The sequence below is a fragment of the Archocentrus centrarchus genome, chromosome 5 (genome assembly GCF_007364275.1).
Source record: "Archocentrus centrarchus isolate MPI-CPG fArcCen1 chromosome 5, fArcCen1, whole genome shotgun sequence".
Classification (NCBI taxonomy): domain Eukaryota; kingdom Metazoa; phylum Chordata; class Actinopteri; order Cichliformes; family Cichlidae; genus Archocentrus; species Archocentrus centrarchus.
This window is the reverse complement of record NC_044350.1, coordinates 28398918-28421531: the sequence shown is the minus strand read 5'-3', so window position 1 is coordinate 28421531 and position 22614 is coordinate 28398918. Positions and strand designations below refer to the sequence as shown.

General features: G+C 36.8%; 1 protein-coding gene across 1 annotated transcript; it reads left to right on the top strand.

Moving 5' to 3' along the window:
- Positions 1-4585: 4585 nt before the first annotated feature.
- On the top strand, positions 4586-20486 carry LOC115780454 (immunoglobulin-like and fibronectin type III domain-containing protein 1). The gene is made up of 23 exons (XM_030729651.1): positions 4586-4625; positions 8468-8529; positions 9572-9694; positions 10029-10168; positions 10443-10542; positions 10783-10864; positions 10949-11141; positions 11291-11404; positions 11680-11848; positions 11963-12235; positions 12405-12650; positions 12882-12944; positions 15083-15153; positions 15353-15494; positions 15586-15879; positions 16059-16361; positions 16652-16831; positions 16934-17062; positions 17167-17246; positions 17425-17617; positions 18008-18304; positions 19914-20240; positions 20332-20486. Exons 2-23 carry the CDS (start codon positions 8484-8486, stop codon positions 20334-20336), a joined length of 3570 nt encoding a protein of 1189 aa, XP_030585511.1. The 5' UTR covers positions 4586-4625; positions 8468-8483; the 3' UTR covers positions 20337-20486.
- The last annotated feature ends 2128 nt before the right edge of the window (positions 20487-22614 follow it).

Sequence of the window (22614 nt, the reverse complement as noted above, 5' to 3'; positions counted from 1 at the left end):
AGCATTTTATTTGTTTGATGTTTCATTTTTGAGATTTATGACTTTTACTTTTAAATCTAGAACACATTAAACAAGAGTGCTCAAAGTCTTATTGTGCTCACACATTTTCACTCACAATTCATACTGTTACAGTTTTTATAGCTGCTTGTGACTGAGCAGGATGAATGAAATATGGAAGGCCACATTCAGAAAAGTGGGAAAGAAGTCTGAGCTCAGCAACAATAGTGTTAATCCTGCATCCTCAGGATTACACGAAGTGAAGGCTGATTTTGAAATGCAAAACATGCATTTTGGCTATAGTTTAATATACACTAAAAAGAAAATCTTTCCTTTAATTTAAGAACCTAAAATAAGCACCCATCTGAAAACACAGAAATAGTGAAATGCTTTTGGATAGAAAGTTTAAGCCATTTCACTGTAGTTCAATTATACTAACTAAGGAGGGTGATGCATTATGAATTTAAATAAAAATGAAGGAAAAACCTTGTGAAAAAAAAAGTGCTGCCAACACACAGGTGGGGCTACCTTTTTTCAGACTGCTGTGCAATTTTAGCTTATTTCATCATTGCTTTGGAGGGTAGCATTCCACACTTCTGACTTTAGTGACCTTTTGCAATAAATGCCTTCAAGACCATCAAGCTGCTCATATCAACTTCCAGTGGCTGAGATCAGTCATAGTTCCTGTGTCATACATCCACTTTTATTAAACGGCTTGAAGCACACAAACACACGTGCTCAGACTGAGCATAGCTCTGTTATTATGGTACCACAATAAGTGGGCAGCCAAAGTGCCAACAACCCTGACTCCATGATAAGACTGAATGACTCCTAACATCGAGTAAGTAAATACCCTAAAGGCGATGAGTTTGTTCAACAGAAAAAGCATTTCTACTAGTTAAAAAATACATGCATTTTCTGTGATGCTTAAATTGTACAGTAACTAGTCAAGTACTTGTTACAATGATACCCTATTCAACATTCTTTCTGATGTAAACAGGCACATCATGTACATTGTATATAGTGTTATTATTAGTAGTATTAAGGTTAATCTTGTTTGTTGATTTTATATATATATATATATTCTTTTCTTAATAGTGTGAATTATTATATTTTTATTTATATTTATAATAACTGCGGCTGCTGTTACACCCAAATTTCCCCTCTGTGGGACAATAAAGGCTGTTTCTTCTTCTTCTTTCTTCTTCTTCTTAAAAAGCAACATAAGCTTGAAAGCAGCTATGTAGAACTGCATTGTTACTGACTGACTACAGAAACAATAGATATAATACAGTCAGAATTCATGCTGTCCTGTGCTCAAGCACATTTAAAGTAAAGCTTGCCTGAGGCAGTGAAGGCAGGGCAGTAAATACCTTAATGAAAGCAGATTAAAAGAAAAGCAGCCCTTGTAGAGAGAGATAGAGAGATAGAGACAGACAGACAGATAGATAGAGTTTGGTGCATATTATCCTATTCCATACATATTTGTCATCACCCACAATTTATATCTGCCATTTCATAAAACAACTTTGCCATTGTGCTCACACAGTCATGTCAGACCACCACAAAAATTTAGACTACCAAGCCATGTGCTTCAGTAAGTCCATTCAAATACTAGAGAATAAATACTAGAGAATACGTGATGTGAACCTGTCAACTGCAGGTCTGTGGTCTGTATAGTTGCTATTTATGTCCAATTAATGGAGTGTGTTTTTGTTGTGGATAAAAAGGAGTTATTAATGCATCAATATGATGCATTGTTGTTCTCATTATTTCATAAGTATATCACCATAAGCATAATTGGCTATCAACAAATCTGTGCCTATAAATTTTCTCTTACTTGCAGCTGTGTAACATAAATTACAACTTAATTCTGTTAATGCAAGCCTTGACAAATTTGGACCACGGAATACTGGGTGATATGAACAATATGCTGAATTTTGACACATGTATGGGATGACTCATCTTTACATAAACACGACAGAATGTTTTTAAAAACAGGTTTCTTTACCAGATGAAAAAGTTATAATATATTTAAGAACTACAGACCTAGATTAGATATATTTTTGAAAGAACATGTTTTAGAGAAAGAGAAATACAGTAGCTAGCTCTCAGACATTGTACAACTAGTCCATTAGCATCCTGTATGACTACTCTTTTGGCTCTTGTGTTTAACTGGCAAAATTCACACATGCCAGCCCCTCAGCAGCCTAGGCATATTGCAGCACACCAAAAGGATGCTTCAGGGTCACCTGATCCTAACTATAAGATTGATCAAAAGGCAAAGTTTTAAGCCTAATCTTAAAAGTAGAGAGGCTGTCTGTTTCTCGAATCCAAACTGGGATCTGGTTCCACAGAAAAGGGGCCTGAAAGCTGCCTCCCATTTTATTTTAATTATCCTAGGAACCACAAGAGAGCCAGCAGTCTGAGAGTGAAGTGCTCTGTTGGGGTAATATGGTTCTATAAGGTCAAATCAGTATCAGAGCTGCAGAAAGGTGTGATGTGTGTGATGAAGCAAGGGGTGCCTAAGAAGTACCTGAGGCCTTAGAAACTGCCAAGCAAAGACTCAACTTTGGCTGATATAATATTTGAAGAGGTATCCCAGAGAGCTAGAACCCAGGAGAATAAACCAGATGTTGTACACTGAACCATCCAGTGTACTCTCTGTGGCACAGGAGCAATATAAGACAGCCCCCCCCCCCCCCCCCCCACACACACACACACACACACACAAAGGCTGGAGATGGTGCAATATGAACTGCACAGGAGGAGAAGGATGTAGCACATAACATAATGCAAAGTGGCTAGCAGATCTAAGAGCAGACCACAACAACCTCCCTGAACAGGATCCAGTAACCATCACAGTGGCAGACATCTAATGAGCCAGACTTTGTGTAATTTTTTAAAGTTGTCTTGAGCAACAGTTCTCCAGGTTTTAAAGGTCTTTCAAAGCTTTTCTTTAGACATTCACTGCTTTTTCACTCATTTTCAGTCTAGTCCTTATGCCTGACCATATTATTTTTGCTTTTTTTTTTTTTTTTTTTTTTGTATGCTAAACTGAACACTGACCTTTGAATCATTTAGCTGAATCTATGAAAAATGACAAGGATAACACAGTTTGACAGGCATAAAATAGTATCTTTGCATAAGCAAGGTGATTCCCAAAGACCTATTAGCCGAAACCTTGTCTTCAGCATTGTGTCCAGTGTGTTTGAGGGAATTGGACAACTGGAGGGCAAAAGAAGTGGCAGACCTAAAACAAACAAAAAAAAAAAAACTATCCCCAGCAAATAAAAACTATCCAAAAGTCATGTCCTTAAGAAACAGGAAAAAAATCCAACAAATACCTCACACAGGACCTGAGAGATGTATCTGGTCCTTCAGGTGATCCACCTTCTGTTCACCAAAACCTGATCTGAAATGGTCTCAATGGAAGCCATTCTTAAGAAAGAGAAAGAGAGAGAAGGTTGAGGTATAACTGGACTAGAAATTAGTGGCAACCGATCTTATGAAGAGATGAATCTATGGAGCAGGTCAGGAGAAAGGTACAACAATGACTGTCTACAGCCGTGTGTAAATCACAGTAGAGGCTCTCTGATAGTTTGGGGATCTTGTCAAATGTGATGGAATCACAAATGCAGAAAAGTACTGTCAGATTTTGATCTATCACTCAATACCTAGAAAGTGTATGATTGGCAACAGTATCAACAATGACCCCAAAAACACTGACAATGCATTGAAAGCAAACTGAGATAGAAAAGCAAGTGATGGAAAACCATCAGGCATGGACTGGCCTCCCAGAGCCCGCAGTCTGGAATTATCTCTACTGAGGAAAAAAAGGTAGCCAACATCCAAAGAAGACCTTTAGAATGTCCTTCAAGAACCCTGGAGAACTATTCCTGAAGATTCCTTGAAGAAATTACAAGAAAGCTGGCCTAAGAGAGTTCAGGCTGTGTTCAAAAATAAAAGGTGGCCATACCAAATACTGACTGTTCAGCTTTTTAGAATTCCATTCTATTGTCTTTTATACCGGATATCCATGTAGGTTTGTACATCTTTCAATAAATCACTGCATCTATTTACCATTTTCAAAGAAAAGTATAAAAAATGAGGGGTGGCTCAAGACTTTTTTTAACAGCAATATATAAATACATATATATCCAAACACATTCTCCACACACATTATTAGTTCAATATATCTAAATGATCTGCAACAAACAATATGTGAAAGGGAATTATGATTTAGAAAGGGAGAATTTTAAAAAGTAAATTTCATAGAAGTGGTATGAGTGATCATAACAAGATACATTTTTCAGAGATCTCATTCAGATTAAATCTCCTGAGGAAGCTTATGTATTTGTCAACAAGAAGCCACAGTTATGGTCATCTCAGCACAAGGTTTGCAGTCAGCCTTGGCTTTCCTTCTTCCTTTCTAGAGGTTGTGATTTATGCCAAAAACAAAAAAAGCAATCCCCTTCCTTGGCAGGCACCATGTCTGACAACGTGGGAGCTTGTCGCAGAGTCATTGGCATTCCTGTAAGGATTTAATAGCTTGTAGACCAGGGAGGCAACACTCGAATATCAGCCTGGGAAGCAGCAGCACTGAACAGGATCACAGGAGTGCTGAGGTGAGTTCACCATTCATCTTATATACAGCACCAGTCTTAGATGAAGGTGTTAAGTATTAAGAGATGGTTGTAGTGTTTAACACTCAATTCTAGGCCATATTCACCTTTAAAGATAACACAAAGTCAATGTGATAAATATAGTCTAAATATAACTGAGCTGACTTGTTTAATAAAAGGATGGTTTAGTTTTCCACCATTCACATTATTTTAAAAACAGTGAAGCTGTTTTCTAATTATTATGCTCCTGTGTTTAATAGGCATTTGTTTTATTTTTTTATTTTTTGCAGATAGAACTCAAAAAGGTTTTCCTAAAATTTAGAAAATGCAAGAATAATGTAGTGACTACTTACAAGAGTTCAAGTTGGCAAAATATCCTTAATACACATGATTTTACATATATTCTGTCACATAGAGACAACTTTGACATCTTCACAGCTACACCTAAAACCAAGAATCATCACTTTGGGAGCATCATTACTTTTTTAAAACTCCTAGCTTTAATTCTTTCTTCATGAATTGTTATTTACTCGAATCTGCCGGAGTCATTTTTCATCCATCAGCCTTTTTTTTTTTTTAATTTATGGGTCCCCATAAAGATTTAAATAAATAAATGAGAATACAATATAACTCATAGTGTAACTCTGTAATAACCCAATTTAAGCAAACCTGGCACTTTAAGCTACTGCACTCATAGCCACATGTTTTCTAAACATGCCCTTCACAGTATCTTGCTTTTAATCACTTTTATGATGCTCTCAGGCTTTGAGTATACTGTCCTGTACTGTATTTCAGTGCCAGTCAGAGAAGCAGTTGGTGCCATTACCATCAATACAAGGCCATATGAATCCTAAAAACAACTCTCACAGCAAGGAGCCCTAAACTTGTTGGGTTAGGAGTTTGAGAATTATTTCTAGACAAATATATATATTTAAAGGGGGGCTCAACTTAGTGACTAAATCTCAAAAAATTTGTCAAGTTCTCATCACATTTACCCTGAAAACAGCAACAGCATGTTTAGCAATAACCATCTCTGTTATATATACTGCATGCTTTAAAACATTTAAAAGCTTCATCATTAATTTGTTGCTATAATCACAAGTAAACACATCAAGAGTTAATAATAAAGACTGATTACTTATCTTTTATGTGCCCAGGAACCTCAAAATTTGGTAATCTACAGTGATTAAATTTGCTATACTGAGAAAGTTTCACCTCAGTTTTACATTATCCTGTCAACAGTGATTTACAAGCATATTAAGATGTGCAAGATGGGATGTTCACAGTTTTATGTGGCATGTGACCTATCATGCCACATAATGCCGGACTATCATATGACAGTCCGGTTTTCTCATCTTCCAACAGCCATGAAGCGTTGAAACCCTAGAATATCATGTGTCTATACCGGGATATGCCAGGTTTGTGTTCAAGATGTCAAATATATCTGAAATATAAATTCAATGTGTCTACTTCTTCACCAACAGCACAGAGCTATACAGGCTGAAAAATGTGCTGATTAGTCAAGTCACTCACACGTTCAGAAACTGTTTCTTTGCTTCTTCACGTCGATGTAAAAGAGCTGTACACAGGTTACTGGAGCTTGCTATACCAGCTGTAGAGGTCTTTCATTCTTCCCTGCTATTACATCAGTGATTCGGAACATTAGCTCTGTACTGTGTACCGCATTGTGCACTGACACATCAAACAGTTTATTCCAGCTGGGCAAATTCAGCACAGGCCACAGTGTCAAAAAGCTGTTAGTTGCACTCCTAACTGGTCCTGTGACACAGGCAATGGGCCACACTAGGGTGCTCTATAAACATTTAGATTTGGGAAACAAATTTTCTTAAGTAGGGACTCATATTTACTCAAAGCAACCCACTTCAAGAGAAAGGCAATGGGAATGACTGGCTTACAATTTCTGTAAGAATGCCATCCCCATCAATGTTTTAAAAATTACATTGTAATCAAACTAAAAACTATATAACCCACATACTCAACTCTGCTGCTCAACCCACAAATTTTGCTTACCAATATGGTGCCATTTAAGGGGAAATAAACTGGTTTTCCAACATTATATGATTTGCTGCCAAAAAGCATAGTTACAACAAAAAATCAAACAAACACAAATTTCCTTCCTTTTTGTGCTAAGTTTAGTACATGTGGGTGTTATGATGGAACTGCTGATGGAATATAGTCAGTGTTTGGAAATACTAGCAAGATGTATGCACTAAAACAGAACACATTTTAGGCCATGTACTACTGCTTAAATAATATACAATTTGTTTTTGGCTCTTTTTTTTGTTTAGTTTTTTTACTCTTTGGCTTTATTGTTTTGAATGACAGCACTGACAATCTCAACATACCATACTGAATACTATATAATGCCATCCCAGTTTTAGAAGGCATGTTGCACTAGAGTGACAGTTTTTTAAATTTGTTGTGTTTGTTTGTTTATGATAGCGCATAGCAACAAAGGCAAAGATCAAATCTGAATTAAACATGCATAGTGGTTATTTTTCTAAGTTACATTCAGTGCTACTCACAAAATGTGTGCATCATTGAAGTCACAATTTTGCAGAATGTGTTCCCTTCATTATAAAATATTTCAAACTGATTTTTCTTAACAGATAGAAAAAAAAACAAGGACAAACACATAAAAGTAAAAAGCCATCACCTTATCATCGCTTCAGCCATACTGATGATTAAAAGCAGATTTATTCACAGAATTTGTTAGTTTCATATCATTTTATACAGCATCATCTTTATTAAAATCGGTACTGACAAAAATATCTAATTCCTGCAATTATGCATTAATGCTCTAACAAAATATTAACACTTCTGCAAATCCCCTTAAGCCCCAGCAACACTGAATCAATTAAAATTAATGTTCAGTCTATTTTTGTGAAGTGACATTTGTCATTCTAAGAATAGCAATCATGTGGGTAATGAAAGCCATGTACTAGCAGTGATCCTTGCTGCGAATGGACCTGACAGATCACAAAAATGTGAATTTGATAAGCATGTAATCATTTATACACCACGTCAGCATGCTGCAGCTTAAAGTGACGAGAAAAAAAACTCCAAAATAATGACAGTGTACACAGAAATGCAATGCAGTTAATAAGACATCTCAGCATTTCCTCAGCTACTCTCACAAAGTTGTTTTTCTTATTTACTGTAATTACTCAACATAGAGCAAGAGTTGCATGACATGCGAACACAGATGGCCATATTCTGTCCATTTTGCTGTGTATTAATAGTATGAAAATGTCTTCTGTCACAGTATTTCCTGTGAGAACTATCTTAACAGGTTTTACATTTTTAATCTTCCTTTCTTTTTTAATTTACCTGCAACTAATCAGTCCCCTAGAGAAACAAGATGTGGGTAAAACCCAACAATAGCCCAATTTGTAGTTGTTAAACTAAAGGAAACATGGCCAAACATTGCACTTTCCTGCATATAATAATTAAACCCTAGAACACTAATGTGAGGTGATTTTCACCCATGTGATAGTGACAGTGTTACAAAACTTCACATTAGTGTTGTAGGGTTAATGAAAGGTAGGTCACACCTCTCAAAGCCAGTCTTAAGTCGTTCAACACCAGTTGAGGCTCTGAGACTTCCTGAAGCTCACAATCTGAACTGAATCCTTAAACAATTTTTTTCAGACACTCAAAAGAATACCCAAAAGTAATTATTAATGATTGAATACTGAAAGAATAAGAAACTAAAAAAAAATGATTGTACTATTTTAATAAATTAGCAACACTGAAGTTATTGTGTTTATATTTCCTAAATTAATTATCTTTTTTTCCCCCCATTCTTGCTGAATCCATCCAAGATTCAAAGGGCCTGAGATGATCAGAAAATCAAAAGTGACAGATGGGACAGCCACTGGCCAAGGTGAGCATCTTAATGTTAAGTGATTTTCCACTAGATTAGATCCACTGGAGAAGAATATCGACTACCACTGTGTCTGTACAAATCTGTACAAGTTTTATTATTATTTTTTTTATTATTTCAAATTCAACAGCAATCTGCAACACAGAAGTGGTAACCAAATTAAATCAGTACTATGAACGTGGAGAGAAAATTAACACGTTCTTTAATAAAAAAATCAACCCTTAAATACTAAGGAAATCTGTCTCAAATTGATTTTGTTTTAGAAATTACCTGAAAATGCTTTTATTTATTTATTTAATGAAGGAAACTTGTGAACTTAAGATGCTGCCTTGTTTGACAGAACATTCACATATCTTATTGTATGTTGCTACTACTACCTGACTAGCTTTTAACATAACCATTTGTCACACATGCTGTAGGTCTATTTCTTTTTTCTTTTGTTTTTGTCATTCAGTTAAATTTCTAAGTCCAGTCCTGTGCCACTATCATGCTGATATCTGGTGCATGTGCTCTTTAAAATGTGCCTTATCAGATGCTGCTGCAGAAAACTGCAGGGGTAAAGAAGGAAAAGGAGACAACAGAAAAAACAGAGTCAGCTTGGTCTCTACCTACTGCACATGAAGGCATGAAAAACTGATATGCAATGGAATTGTTAATATACTTTATGAGCACTAATCTAATTTGTGTGAATATGTAGATGCGTCACTTCATATCTGTTCTCAGGCTGAATTTTAGGCATGGATTCATACAGAAAAGGTAAAAGAGATAAATCCAACTTAAACAGAAAAGCCCTACCTACACCATAGCCACCTACATATAGTGTATAACCCAGAGTGATGATAAACTGAGTAACATTATCATTTTAAAATGTCAAGTATTAGAATGTGTTTACAGCATGGCTCATGTGGGGGTGATGCCTTGATTTCAAAACAACAACAGATTTTGACAGCTGGATTCAATTATGACTATGCTTTTCATTTTTTTTCCTCGCTCCAAGTGTCAAATGTATTGTCACTGACATTTCATTTTCCAACGCCGACAGTGGGGATCAAGAAAAAATCTAAGGTCCCTGGGGTGATGATTACACAGTTTATCGAGACGCTGCCAGATGGAAAGAGCCATCCAGACTTCACCCGCAAGCCAATTGCTTTGACCATCCAAGAGGGTATGTTTTATAGCAAAAATGAATTTTAAGCATTTATATCAGAAAAAAAATGGATTAGATCCATTCATTTTGCCAAAGGTTAAAGAAGACCTTGCCTTTCAACACCAGTCAGATAGAATTACACACACAATGACTGAAAATCAACAGAAGTGCTAATATTATCAAATCTATTCTGCATAAGACAAATGATCTTTTGGTATTTGCAATGTGGAGGTGTTAGCAGGTACTGGTCAAGTATTTCACTTCCATATTCACAAGAAATGTAGCAGAATATTTTTAGATCCTGTCACTGTTTCCAGAGGGTGATCTGTCTTTTTTCCCCCCTTTTCAACAGGCAAATTTGCTTTTTTTAAAGCTATTGTCACTGGAGACCCACAGCCAACACTAACATGGAGCAGAAATAATGGAGATGTGTCTGATACTTCACGATATCAGAGTAAATATGATCCCAGTTCCAACGAACATACATTTGAGGCAAGTGATACGATGAAACTATAAAGCAACATGTTAACATAAGGATATTTGATTGCATCAAAGCCAAATATCCTAAAAGGAGTACACTCAACCAATATAGTGTTGTCATCCATCCATTCATCCATCCTTACAAAAAGTACAGTCAGACAAAGCTCAACGATAACCACAATATCCACTTTCACACCATGAATTGTGTTTTAATTCAATTTCATACAGTCCGATGTTAATTACTGTATCTAGCTCCATTATACTCAGCATGTCTTTCACCTTCTAGATGCCAAATGTTGCCCCAGATCAAGCAGATACCTATAAATGCTTTGCCACAAATGAATACGGCCAAGCCATGGTCACAGTTGTTTTAAATGTTATTGAAGGTAAGGACTGTTTGCTTTGTATAGATATGACAATATGAAAGTAACCGCAAAGTTATGAAATCTGCATGTTATTGGGTCTGCATGCAGATTCGGCCAAACCTACTCACAACTGAGCATACTTGGATCCAAATTTGACACTTTGCCACTTCATATACTTAAGGCTATTTTTGTCATTCCATTACCTTATGTCTTTTTATTTCATACTTTTATTAATAATGTATCATCTTTTCCACTTTCCAGTGGGTTATAAAAAGAAAAAAGCCCAACAACAAGCAGCTGAAATAATGGAAGGGGGCTTTAAGACTATTCTAAAAAGGAAAAGGTGGGATTGAGGTAGTTCTACTGATCAAAAGGCATATTCAGTTTTACAACTGCTAAACTGAAAGTACTCTATGTTTATTTCCAGCAAAGTTTGTCCAAAATCTGAGCATCCGGAGAAAAAAGAGGGAGAGATAGATCCTAAATTTTGGGAGCTTTTAATTAGTGCTGATAAGAAAGATTATGAGAGAATATGTGCAGAGTTTGGAGTAACTGACTTTCGCTGGATGCTCAAGAAACTGAATGAAATGAAGAAAGAAAGGGAGGAGGAACAAGCACAGGTCTGTGATTTGCATTATAATTATAAGTTTTTATAAGGTCTGATCTTGACTACACATGCTTAGAATTATATAAGTTTACTCTTGAAGCAAAAGCAGAGAATAAATGTCTTTTTGCTTTCTTCTTATGACTTCTTCTGTTTTTGTCCCAGTTCATCAGAAGCCTGTCTAATCTGAAACCTATTAAGGTTAATGCAGATGGTACTGCATCCTTTGAGATTGACATGGACCTCATTGACCCAAGCAGCTCTATATTCCTCTACAAGGTACTGTAGCTGATGGAACAAAACTCTCCTAACTCTGCTAAACCATAACAGGTCAAGTCACTTTAGGAAAGGAGTCATCGTCTAGGACCCCCCAGAAATACCACAGCTATTTTAATTGTAATCTGACCGGCACTTGCAAAGATTAACCAAAATAGATTACTTGTACCAGACAACCATGTTTGGATTCATATTTTTTGATGTTTAACTATTAGATTTGCAGCTAAGGTACTCAGTTTGTACAATGTACATGTCTTTGTACTATATTTCCTCTACAGGATGGTGAAATGATTCCTTATACAAAAGAGTTGGGGGATAAGATGAAGCACAGCCTTAAGCAAATTGGGAAAAAATACATTTTCAGTATGAGAGACCTTGTGCCAGATGATGCTGGACTGTATCAGCTGGATGTTGAGGATGTCAATATGTTTTCCACTGATTTCAAAAGTAAGTATTTTTACAACTGCACATGACACACAACAAAATGAAGGTTGTTGAAAGACAGACAGTAATTTTAATTAATATTTATGTAAAATAAACTAATTACTTGTTATTTTTCAGTCCCCATGGTGGATTTCTTGGTGAAAATTCAGGAAGTAAAAGCAAAAGAGAGAGAAGATGCCGTTTTTGAATGTGTCTTGTCAAACCCGTTTTCCAAGATTTTGTGGTTTGGCAGAAATATGCCACTGGAACAGGGTGATAAATATGACATTGAGGTTTCAGAAGACAAACTCATTCACAGGCTGGTGGTTAAAGACTGCATGGTTGCAGATAAAGGAATTTATTGTGCCTGTGCAGGGATAAAATCTTCCAGTGCTTGGCTTGTCATTGAAGGTATGACATTATATCCAAACAACTATTAAATAATATGTGATATAACTAACTGACAATATGTTTTTGAAAGATTAGATTCATCTAATCTATCATTGACCTCATGGCATAAAATAGCATTTTTTTAAAGTGCATACTCAGTAAAAATAACCTCTTTTTTTCCCCAATTCAGCTGATAAAGATGCAAACAAAGGTAAAAAGACAGCAAGGAAAACAACAAGGGCAGGAGGATCTGGCATGGATTTACAGAAAATTGCCAAAGAGCAACAAGCAAAATTAGAAAAGGCAAAAGAGGAAAGGAAAGAACAAATTAAAGCTGCTAAAGAGGCTGCAGCAGCTGCACCGCCACCTGAATCCCATCCAACTGCTGCACCCAATAATGCTCCAGTTGTGGCTGAATCTACAGCTACCAAACAAAGTAAGAACGCCCAAAGGTGGTGTTAAATTAACAAAGAGAGAGGACAAAATGTCAATTAGTTAAATGATTGTCTACGTCTATGATTTGTTGTGATATTCCAAACTGTGCAGCACCTCTTCATATGAATATTACTTTGTTTATGTGGTCATTCAACTTATGTTGTTTGCATATTATACTGGTTATGATAATGTGTTAATATGACAACCTCTGATTCATTTTTATGGTTGATAGGGGTGGTAAATGAACCAGCAATGGCAGGTCCGCATCCACGGGGTGAGGAGGCAATAAGCACTGGTGAGATCTTATTATTTTGAGAATCTCTGCATGCAGTTAAAGGTGAATACAACAGTTGCTCATCTGTGAGTTACAGAGAAGATGCCTGAGTATAATATGTGGTAGGCCCTTCATTATTATCAACCATTATCAACCATTTTTCAAAAACTTTTCTATTTTAACAAGTTATCATTTAGTTTTTTGGGGTTTTTTTTTAAACTTTTGGCTTATCTGAATAACTTTTACTTTGATTAAAGCCTGTGCATCTAAATATTTATATACAGTACTAAAATGTAAGTATAAACCACTAAACTGCTGCTAAGGTCACAGTAATATTTTGGCTGTGCTTCATAATATATTCAGCTCATTAAGTGGTTACCTACCTCTTCAAGGACAGATTTTGCTGACTTGACTTTTTTTTTTTTTTTTTTTTTTTTAGTAAAATCAGCATTCTTACAATAAAAAAAAAAAATCACTGAAACGGAGTTGCAAGTCATTAATTTTATCCATATTCAAATAATAATAAATAAAACTAAGACTAATTAAGAGACAACTATACTCCCCCCTATGCAATAAATGTGGAAGAGAGGTTGGAACCTATTACCACTATTTTTGGCAATGCAAACTTATCAAAAGATTTTGGGGTGCAATTTCTAAGGAGCTGAGTGGCGTGTTTCTAGTCAAGATCAGGTGTGACCCAGGACTGTTCCTCCTTGGCCTCCCGTCAAAATCAGTCACTCTGACACAATCACACTTCAGACTTTGTGATAAACTGTTGTTATTGGCCAGGAAATGCATTTTGATAAGTTGGATTAAGGATAAACCACCGACTGTTACACAGTGGTACAGAGAACTATTTAGGGTCCTCCTCCATGAAAGGATCAGGGCAGTTCTTAGGGGCAATGAGAGATATTTCACCGATATGTGGTCCCATGTGCTCAGATATTTACCTAAAGTATTGACTCAACTCATGATGAGGGGACAGAATCTAATAAAGTGATTTTGTCTACACCATAGCTGCAATCTCTGATTGTCTTGTTGATAGGCATTAAATGTGTATGTAAATGCCTGGCGATTACTATGACAACAGATAAGGCATAAAACTAATGAAGACACGATAAGACACGATCGTGTGAAAGTACAGTGGCAGCTTTTTTTTTGTTTGTTTTGGGGTTTTTTTCCCCCCTTCACCTCTGTAATGTGACATAACAGTATGTTGTACAATTCTATGTTCTCTTTTTTTGTTAGTGAAAACACAAAACTAATAAAACTGTTTAAAAAAAAAAAGAGACAACTATGTTTTCATACTGTCTGTGATCACTCATAGGTCTGTCTGATGAAACATCTTCTGATGAAGCTGCCAGAGACTCCAAAAGTGGTAAGATGTAAAACAAAAACAGTAAAGATTGAAAGCAGAAATACAAACAAGTTTAAATCACTTACTATTGTTATTGGCCTCAGGCCGCTCACCTGAGGAAGCCAGTGGTGATGAAAAGCAAAACCAACTTCTTGCAGATATACTGTATGATGTGCCAGATATTTAAAGCTGAAAAAGCAGAATAGTAACAACAATATTAAAAGACTAATAAAATAACTGTATAGTGGCTTACACAGCTTTAACACAAGTTTTGAAAATAACACATTAACTCAATTAATTGATGAATTGTTTGCAATATGTGTATTTTATGACTGATTTCACCTGGCAATACACATTTTCCAACTGGTGGTTAACAGGGTTCACTGACCAGTCAGTCCCAAGTTAGGCCTCTGTGGGCCTCCATCAAACACGCCTACAGAGGCCTAAACAAGAGACTGATTTGTTTTTGAAGCCAACTGCTTAAGGAAATGCAGCTTTTGGCACTTCCACATTGACTTAATTTTTAATCCCCAGAGGTGGCAACTTACTTGTTACACAGCAGTGAACTTTCAAGCATTCCATAAAATAAATCCTCTCCTTCATTTAAACACAGCTTAACACATACTGGAATTAATACAGTTGAAACTTTTAAATGCTGCATTGTTTTCTATTTTTATTCAGTATGCATGCAATTCTGAAGAGAAAGCTGTTTCACACAGTACGCCAAGTGGAGTCTAACTGCATTTATGTTTCCTAGAGCCTGGCATTACCTCTGGACTTTCCGATATTTATGCTCTTCAAGGAAAGCCAGCTGAATTACATGTGAAGATGAACATTGACTGTGATGGCACCTGGTTCAAAGATGGAAAGCACGTACGAGCCGATGAATAATTATTATTAAATCTACATTGTACAATTTGAGATCACATTTGGAGTAACTCAAGCATGGGAAAAATCTTTATAACACTACCTACATCGATATCATAAACTAATTTTATACAACAAAGTGTTGTGTCAACAAAAAGGCCAGGTCAGGTACTTTTCTTTTCATTTTTTTGAATTTCCTTTTTAGTTAAACTCCGGTGCTGGAATCACCATAACCAAAGATGGAAATTCTCATAAGCTGACAATTCAAAGCTGCAGTGATGATAGCTCTGGAGTTTATCAGTTTGCATCAGGGGAACACAGCACACAAGGAAAGGTCACCGTTGGAGGTAAATTATACTTTGCCTTACTGCTGAACTTGTATTAAACAGCACAAAAATTAAAGAACTTTAAAACTGACTTTTGCTTTATGCTTGACAGATATACCTGAATTTGATCCAGATGACCTTCACAAGTTCTCCAAGCCTGTTATAGTACGAGTGGGCCAAAATGCTACTTTCAAGATGCCCTTTCCTCCTCAGGAGTCTTTGGGGGTCAGCTGGTTCAAGGATGGTACTGAAATCAAAGATGGAGGAGGAGTTAAGATTGTGAGGGAGCGCAATCACAGCCGCCTGTTATTCAGAGACTGCCTGCGGACAGACACAGGGGAAATAAAGATCCAGCTGAAAAACCAATTTGGAGCCATAGAGGCCACATCTGAGCTTATTGTGCTTGGTATGAAAACAAAGACAAATGTAATGAGAAAAGTGAGACATGCTGAAGTGTAAACCAATGAAATTTCTAGAATTGGTTGACTCTCATATTTATATCCATTTTCAAAATAAGCATAACAATAACTTTCGCCCTACCAAACATGACTGCATTCAAAATTTAACATGATGTTTTACTAATAGATCGACCTGGTCCACCGGAGGGTCCAGTGAAGACTGTTGAAACTAGCTCCTCAATAATTGAGATTAAATGGAACCCTCCCAAAGACGATGGTGGCTCTGCTGTAACCAACTACATTATAGAACGGCAGCAGACAGGACAGAGTCTGTGGACAAACCTCGGGGATGTCTCAGGGGACAAGACCTCCTTCAGAGACAGGAATGTGACTCATGGAAAGAAATACAAGTATCACATCTATGCAGAAAACCCTGAAGGCATGAGTGATGCCCTGGAGACAGCTGATAGCATAATGGCTGGCATAATGAGTGAGTGTAGAAAAATCAAATACTGTTTAGTGTTCCTCAGCAAATCCCAACTTTATCTCCTTCAGGAATGAAAATGCCTTTGCGTAACTCTTGTGATTGCTTTAAATATTTTATCACTAGGCACTATTCAGTTACCATAGAAATCTCATGTTTCATCACAGATGGAATTGATACTCTATGTTTAAGACAAATAGCTTGCAATGTCCTGCATGTCTCTAATTAATTTAATTATGTGTTAAACATTAATGATGAGCTCATTTATTTAATTAGACTTATTATTATTTTTTTAGTACTCGCTGGGCCACCTGGTGCTCCTAATGTGGTGAGCACCTCAAAAAGCTGTATCACCTTGACCTGGACCCCTCCAGAGGACGACAGAGGAGTGCCGATCATTGGGTACCAAGTGGAAAAACGAAAGAAGGACACAAATCAGTGGATTGCCCTAAACACACTTAATGAACCTATTAAAGGTTTGCTAAATCAAAAAGAATTCCTACTCCTAAAGAACAATTAGCCCCTTTTTTTTCCAGAATGTTCCCCTTTTACCTTGCCATTAATCATATTTTTTCCAGACGTAAAGTACGCAGTCAAAGAAGTCTCTGAGGGCGCAGAGTATGAGTTCAGGGTTACAGCAATCAATAAGTCAGGATCTGGAGATCCAAGCCCTCCGTCTGCAATGGCGTGTGCAAAGAATCCAAACAGTAAGTCTTGACATCCTTCATCGTGAATATTATGATTAACTTCGTTTTCCAGAGCAGTGATTGTTCCCATATGTATTTTAATGTTCTATGTGTCCTCTATCCAGTGAGACCTTGTTTTAAGGACCCAGAGGACTTCATTGTTGTCAGAGCTGGGAATTCTGCTCGTGTCAAAATTTGCTTTGAGGTATGATCGAACGTAAAATCAGTTTCTCATCCTTGGTATAAATCTTAAATCTGTCATGCCAATATTTTCTGCATTTCTATCCCTTGTCATATTTTTTTGAGTTATAAGTTCACCACAGCATGACAAGGGAGGGTTTGCCTTACACTTAAGGTAATGTATCTGATATTGATATCTCCAGGCTGAACCTCCACCTCAGATCACTTGGCTGAAAGATGATGAGCCGATATCCTCATGGATTAATATCATAAATACAGAGGGAACATCTCAGCTTGTTATTCCCGATTCAAAGCGATCAGATTCAGCCATCTACACTATTAAAGCCAAAAACTCTGTGGGTGAGGCTTCATTCGACATTGACCTTAGAGTCACAGGTAAGGATATGGATATTACACTATGATTAGTGTAAAACAAGTTGTGTCGCTAGTAGCTGTGTCCTAAACTACTGGTGACAATTACTTTGTGAAAACATTTGACAGACTTCAGTGTTAGAAATGAGGAATGTGTTAGATGGGAACGATTAATTTCAATTTACTAATTCACTGCCAGGGAACCTGGATATTGGCAAAATAATGTCAAATCCATCAGCATGAAACAGAATAAGAATTATTTTAACACAGCAAATGCATGTATTACAAAAAATAAAATAAAATACTGCTGTATGCTAGGTACGGTAGGATTACATAAACCTTAAAAAGAAAATAGAACAAAGGTAACAACAGATTTTCCTACTTCCTGTAACTTAAGTGTATATTTGTTGCTAGATGAACCCAAGGCTCCAGGGCCCGTGGAGCTAAAACAAACAGTCCATGGAAAACTGGTGGTATCATGGGCTCCCTCTCCAGACCATGAGCTCGATGACCGCCTGTACTACATGGTTTCTCAACATGACTCCCTCACCAGAGTCTGGAAGACTGTGGCAGACCGTCTCTTCACTACCACATACACAGCCATCAACATCCTTCCTGGGACAGAGTACCATTTCCGAATATATGCCAAGAATGATATGGGTCTCTCAGATCCATCCCAGTCACCTACATGGGGCATCAACAGCAATAGAGGTGGGTTAATTATTTTGATTATGCCATTACAGTGAACCAAACTACAGTGTATACAGCACATTCGTTTGATCATACAGGTACTTTCCAATGTCCATAACAGCTAATCTGTCAGACAAACATTTCCATTTTCGCCTCTTTCATCTGACACACAGCTTCACACAGCAGTCAGGCAGGCACACACTCCTCACTAACAGCTAAACATACAAACAGTAGTGCAACAAACTTGGTGAAGCATGTTAAAGACTGACACTCCCATCTTTATAAAAAAAAATTTCCCCATTGTGGGATCAATAAAGTATCATCATTTATGAATGTTAACCAGGCCAGCGCACTTGTTAACATTCGCCGTCATTAGCAATAAGACACATTAGCCATTGTTGGAGCTTAGCAGCAAATGTTATGAGTCCTGCCTTTCCATAACATCAATAGACAGTGTTAATTTAACAGGGTAACACAGTTATTTGTGTCTTAAAACATTTTATAATTTCTCTTAAAGTTCCTGATTGAAGTTGAGAAAAGTCTACCAGCAGCCAGACAGAACTGGTAGCAAATATTTGATCAGGAAAGGACAGTGTCGCCAGAAATAAACAGGGCTGTCGCTAAGTATATTTGCACAGACCTGTATTTTTCTCATCTTTTTCCCCTGTGGTATTGAAAATGGTATCAAGCGTTTTCCTAGGTATCAGTATCAGTCTGAAATTCTAGTATAGTCATAACCCTAGTGTCAATCACGGTGCCCTGACCTCAATATCCCTGAGCCACTTTGGGGAGAACCCAAAAATGCAGTTCTTGCAAGACAATTCAAGAATTTAAAGGACCTGGAGGCTTTTTCTCACAAAGAATGGGCAACTCCTCCATCTGAGAAAATAAAGGTACTCATGTACAACTGTCACAAAGGACTACAAGCTGTCATTAACACTAAAGTGTGAAATACACTGTATTAAGATCTAACTTATTTAATTAACCTGAAGAGAAATGTATAGTCCTGGTTCTTTAAAAGAAATAAAATTTAATTAAAATAAAAAAAAACATTAATTCAAACCAAATCTAAGCAACCACATATCCACATGTTTGCCTGCTGGGGAGAAGAGGGAATGTTAGCTAACATGCCTTTTTAAACAATTAGCCAACAGGCATGCTTCCTCTTAGGAACCACCTTTCATACCCTGCCGGCCTCTAACACAAAGCCAGAAAGGAGGAGGACCGAGCGGGCAGACTGGACAGGGTTTTGAATGAGATTCATCCTGACTGGTGAAAGTGCTTTGTTTAATTTAGGCAAAGCAGTTGCATCGTGTGTGTGACACCACACATGATCTTATTCAATGTCACTGGAAATTCTCCAGATAGTTACCTGCTTTATTCTTACATGCACTCACTCAGACATTACACAGACTTAAACAGACCCAGACTGCACTAGGGAGCTGACAGGATGTACATTCTCACACTGAGCTCTGCTGGGTAAGTCAAGAAAAGTTCAGGGTTGCACTAGATGTGTAAAGCGGTTATAATGCTGCTATTTGAAATCTGATTAGTACAAAGGAATGGATCTTTATTGCCATTATTATAATTTGACCTTAAATGCTAACTTTGAACATTCCTTCTCTTTAAGTTCCAGTAACTTCAAATGGAGTTATTTCAGCAGAGGCCTCCTTTGAGAGGCCTCCATCCATCTCGGTCCCTTTGAAAGTCCACACACCACCTAAAGGTTATCAACTTTTCATGACATGCGCTGTTAGAGGATGCCCTACCCCAACTGTATCCTGGTACCTAAATGATGTCTGCATCAACTCAGACAGTAACTACTACATCACCAACTCGTTTGGTGTCTGCTCCCTGCATATTCTCCGAGTCCAACCAAAGGACAGCGGTGAATATAAGGTTGTTGCAGTTAACTCTTTTGGCAAGGCAGAGTGTTCCGCTAAAACTGTTGTCAGAGGTAAGCTTTATTTAAGAGTTAGAAAATTTGTGTGGTTTGTGATGAAGAGTTTATTCTTACGATTTTTTAAAAATGTTTTATTCTTTTACAGATTAATTGGCACTAAGCATTTGTGAAGCCTTTCCTCTTCCTGTGGAAAATAAGGAATTTAAATGAATGAAATGTTTTGGCTCCCTATATAATAGAAACCACACACTTTCAAAGCACAGTGTGGGTAAAAGAAGTGCAAACTCATCTGATGTTTCTGAAGTGCAATATTTACAATTGTTACCCTGTCACTGGTAATAATATCTATTAAAAATGAGTGAAGTGGCAATCTTTAGTAAAAAAATATCTGTCAAATTCCAACTGCAATAAATCAACAAACTGAAGTGTAGCCAGTGTTCTGTCTCATCACTGTTTCTGTTTTATTAAAAAACTTTTTTTTGTTTTTCACTGATACAAAGCAATACATTTTTTAGCATGTGTTTCAAGCAGCACATGGCTCCCACATCTGAGCCCGTGACACCATGCATATCACAGGACTACATCAAGCACTTATGATCCAGGTGCACATTTTCATTGCCATATATATCACTTGAAAAAGAAGATCTTTTGCTGCAAACTTTAAAAGATTATTTTCAGTATTCACAGTCAGCCAATAAGGGAAGAATTCAGTGAACACCTTAACCTGCTTGTTCATGTAGATCTAAAAAAACATATATTCATACAGTATATTTGATTTATATCTTGTGTTGTAAAGCTAATATGAAAGAAGTCAATGTATATAATATAAACAAGCAGAATAGCTACTGCACTAGATCTAGCCTGTTTAGCTAGCACTATATAGTTAGTGAAGAGAGTAAAATAATATAGCAATGTTCTTGCATTAGCACAGCTTCACGTCTAATGGATTATATAAAAGTGCTTACCGCATTTCCTTTGTCAGGTCAGAGGTGAGATTCGTGTTTATCTCCACTCATGTCACCAGGCTTTTCTTGTAGTTGAGTCGGTTACTTTAAGAAGCTCAGAGTAACTATTCAAACAGCGCCAATATGCCATGCTTGTTTAACCTCTGACAATGTTAACCCAAAAAACCTGTTCGGTACACTGAGTTCAACATGCCACCAACAGCATGAGCCACCATCTTTTTATAATGCCAAAGCAGATCCAGTGTGACCTCCCAAATACCAAAGGCATGCTGTGAGAATTTCCGTTGATGCATTTAGAGGTTAATTGGAATGGTCAATCCCTTCATATCAGTTAGAGATTATTTTACCACATAAAATGTCTCATGTTAATGTTTACTGACCAATAAAGTCCACAGTACAGTGATCATATTACTAAAGAACTTGTGAAGCTGCCAGTCAAAAGCTTTAAATTAGTTTGCCTGCAACATGAGGGAAACTCTGTTACATGTGTATTACAAGTCTGAACCTTGAACCATGAAGTATGGTAATAGCCATCTCTAATGCCATTAATGAGAGATATGCTAGAGACCATCACAGTTTTATTTAAATCGGACATAATTTAAATGTTGATATAAATATATAATGCTGATGGGACTTTTATATTCTCAGCAGTAATGGTGGAAAAGTGTTGACTCAATATGTCCAATGCCAGATTGAATGAACAGTCATAATGTATTTCCAGTGACAACTGCAAAGTGATCGTTTTCATAGGGATGTGTAAGAGGAGCCCCCACCCTTTACCAATGCTGTAATACGTGTTTTTTCCAACTACCCATGTAAGGGTTTCTATGTGCTCCAATTGTTTATCACCGAACAAAAAGGGGTGTCACCTTTGAAATATTGGATAGTGAGAAGACTGCGAAGAGTGAGAACTGATCAGAGACGACAAAGAACCAAAAGTAAGTACGACTTAAATTTTACTGAAAAATTTCCAGGGTTAGTAATTTTAACTAAATTACCAAAAACAACTACAATATTTTAAATGTGAGGTTTGACTGAAATGAGTATGTTGAGTGTTTCTGACAAGCAGCAAAGGTCAGGAAAACTGAGGGATTATAAAAATAACAGTAAGGTATTATTTGATGAGAGAGTAACAGTGCAGGCTAGTTCTAGTAATTGATTCAGCTCTATAAATGCTTAACATATGCTATTAGTATACTTTCTAACAAACAGTGTAAAGGTGATAAGGTAAATTTAAAAATATAATAATGCCCAATACATAATTTAATAATTTAAAATCCTTAAGATATGTTTAGCTGCTGCAGAAATCAACTATCACTGACAAGAAAAACACAAAGAAGAAAAAGAAAAATGCTGACTTGCTGACACATTACCATTTATATATTGGTGAAAAGAAAGCGTTAATTGCTATATAGGAGTGATGTCTTCCTTACATTTTTGTGCTGTTGTACAACAATTGGTTT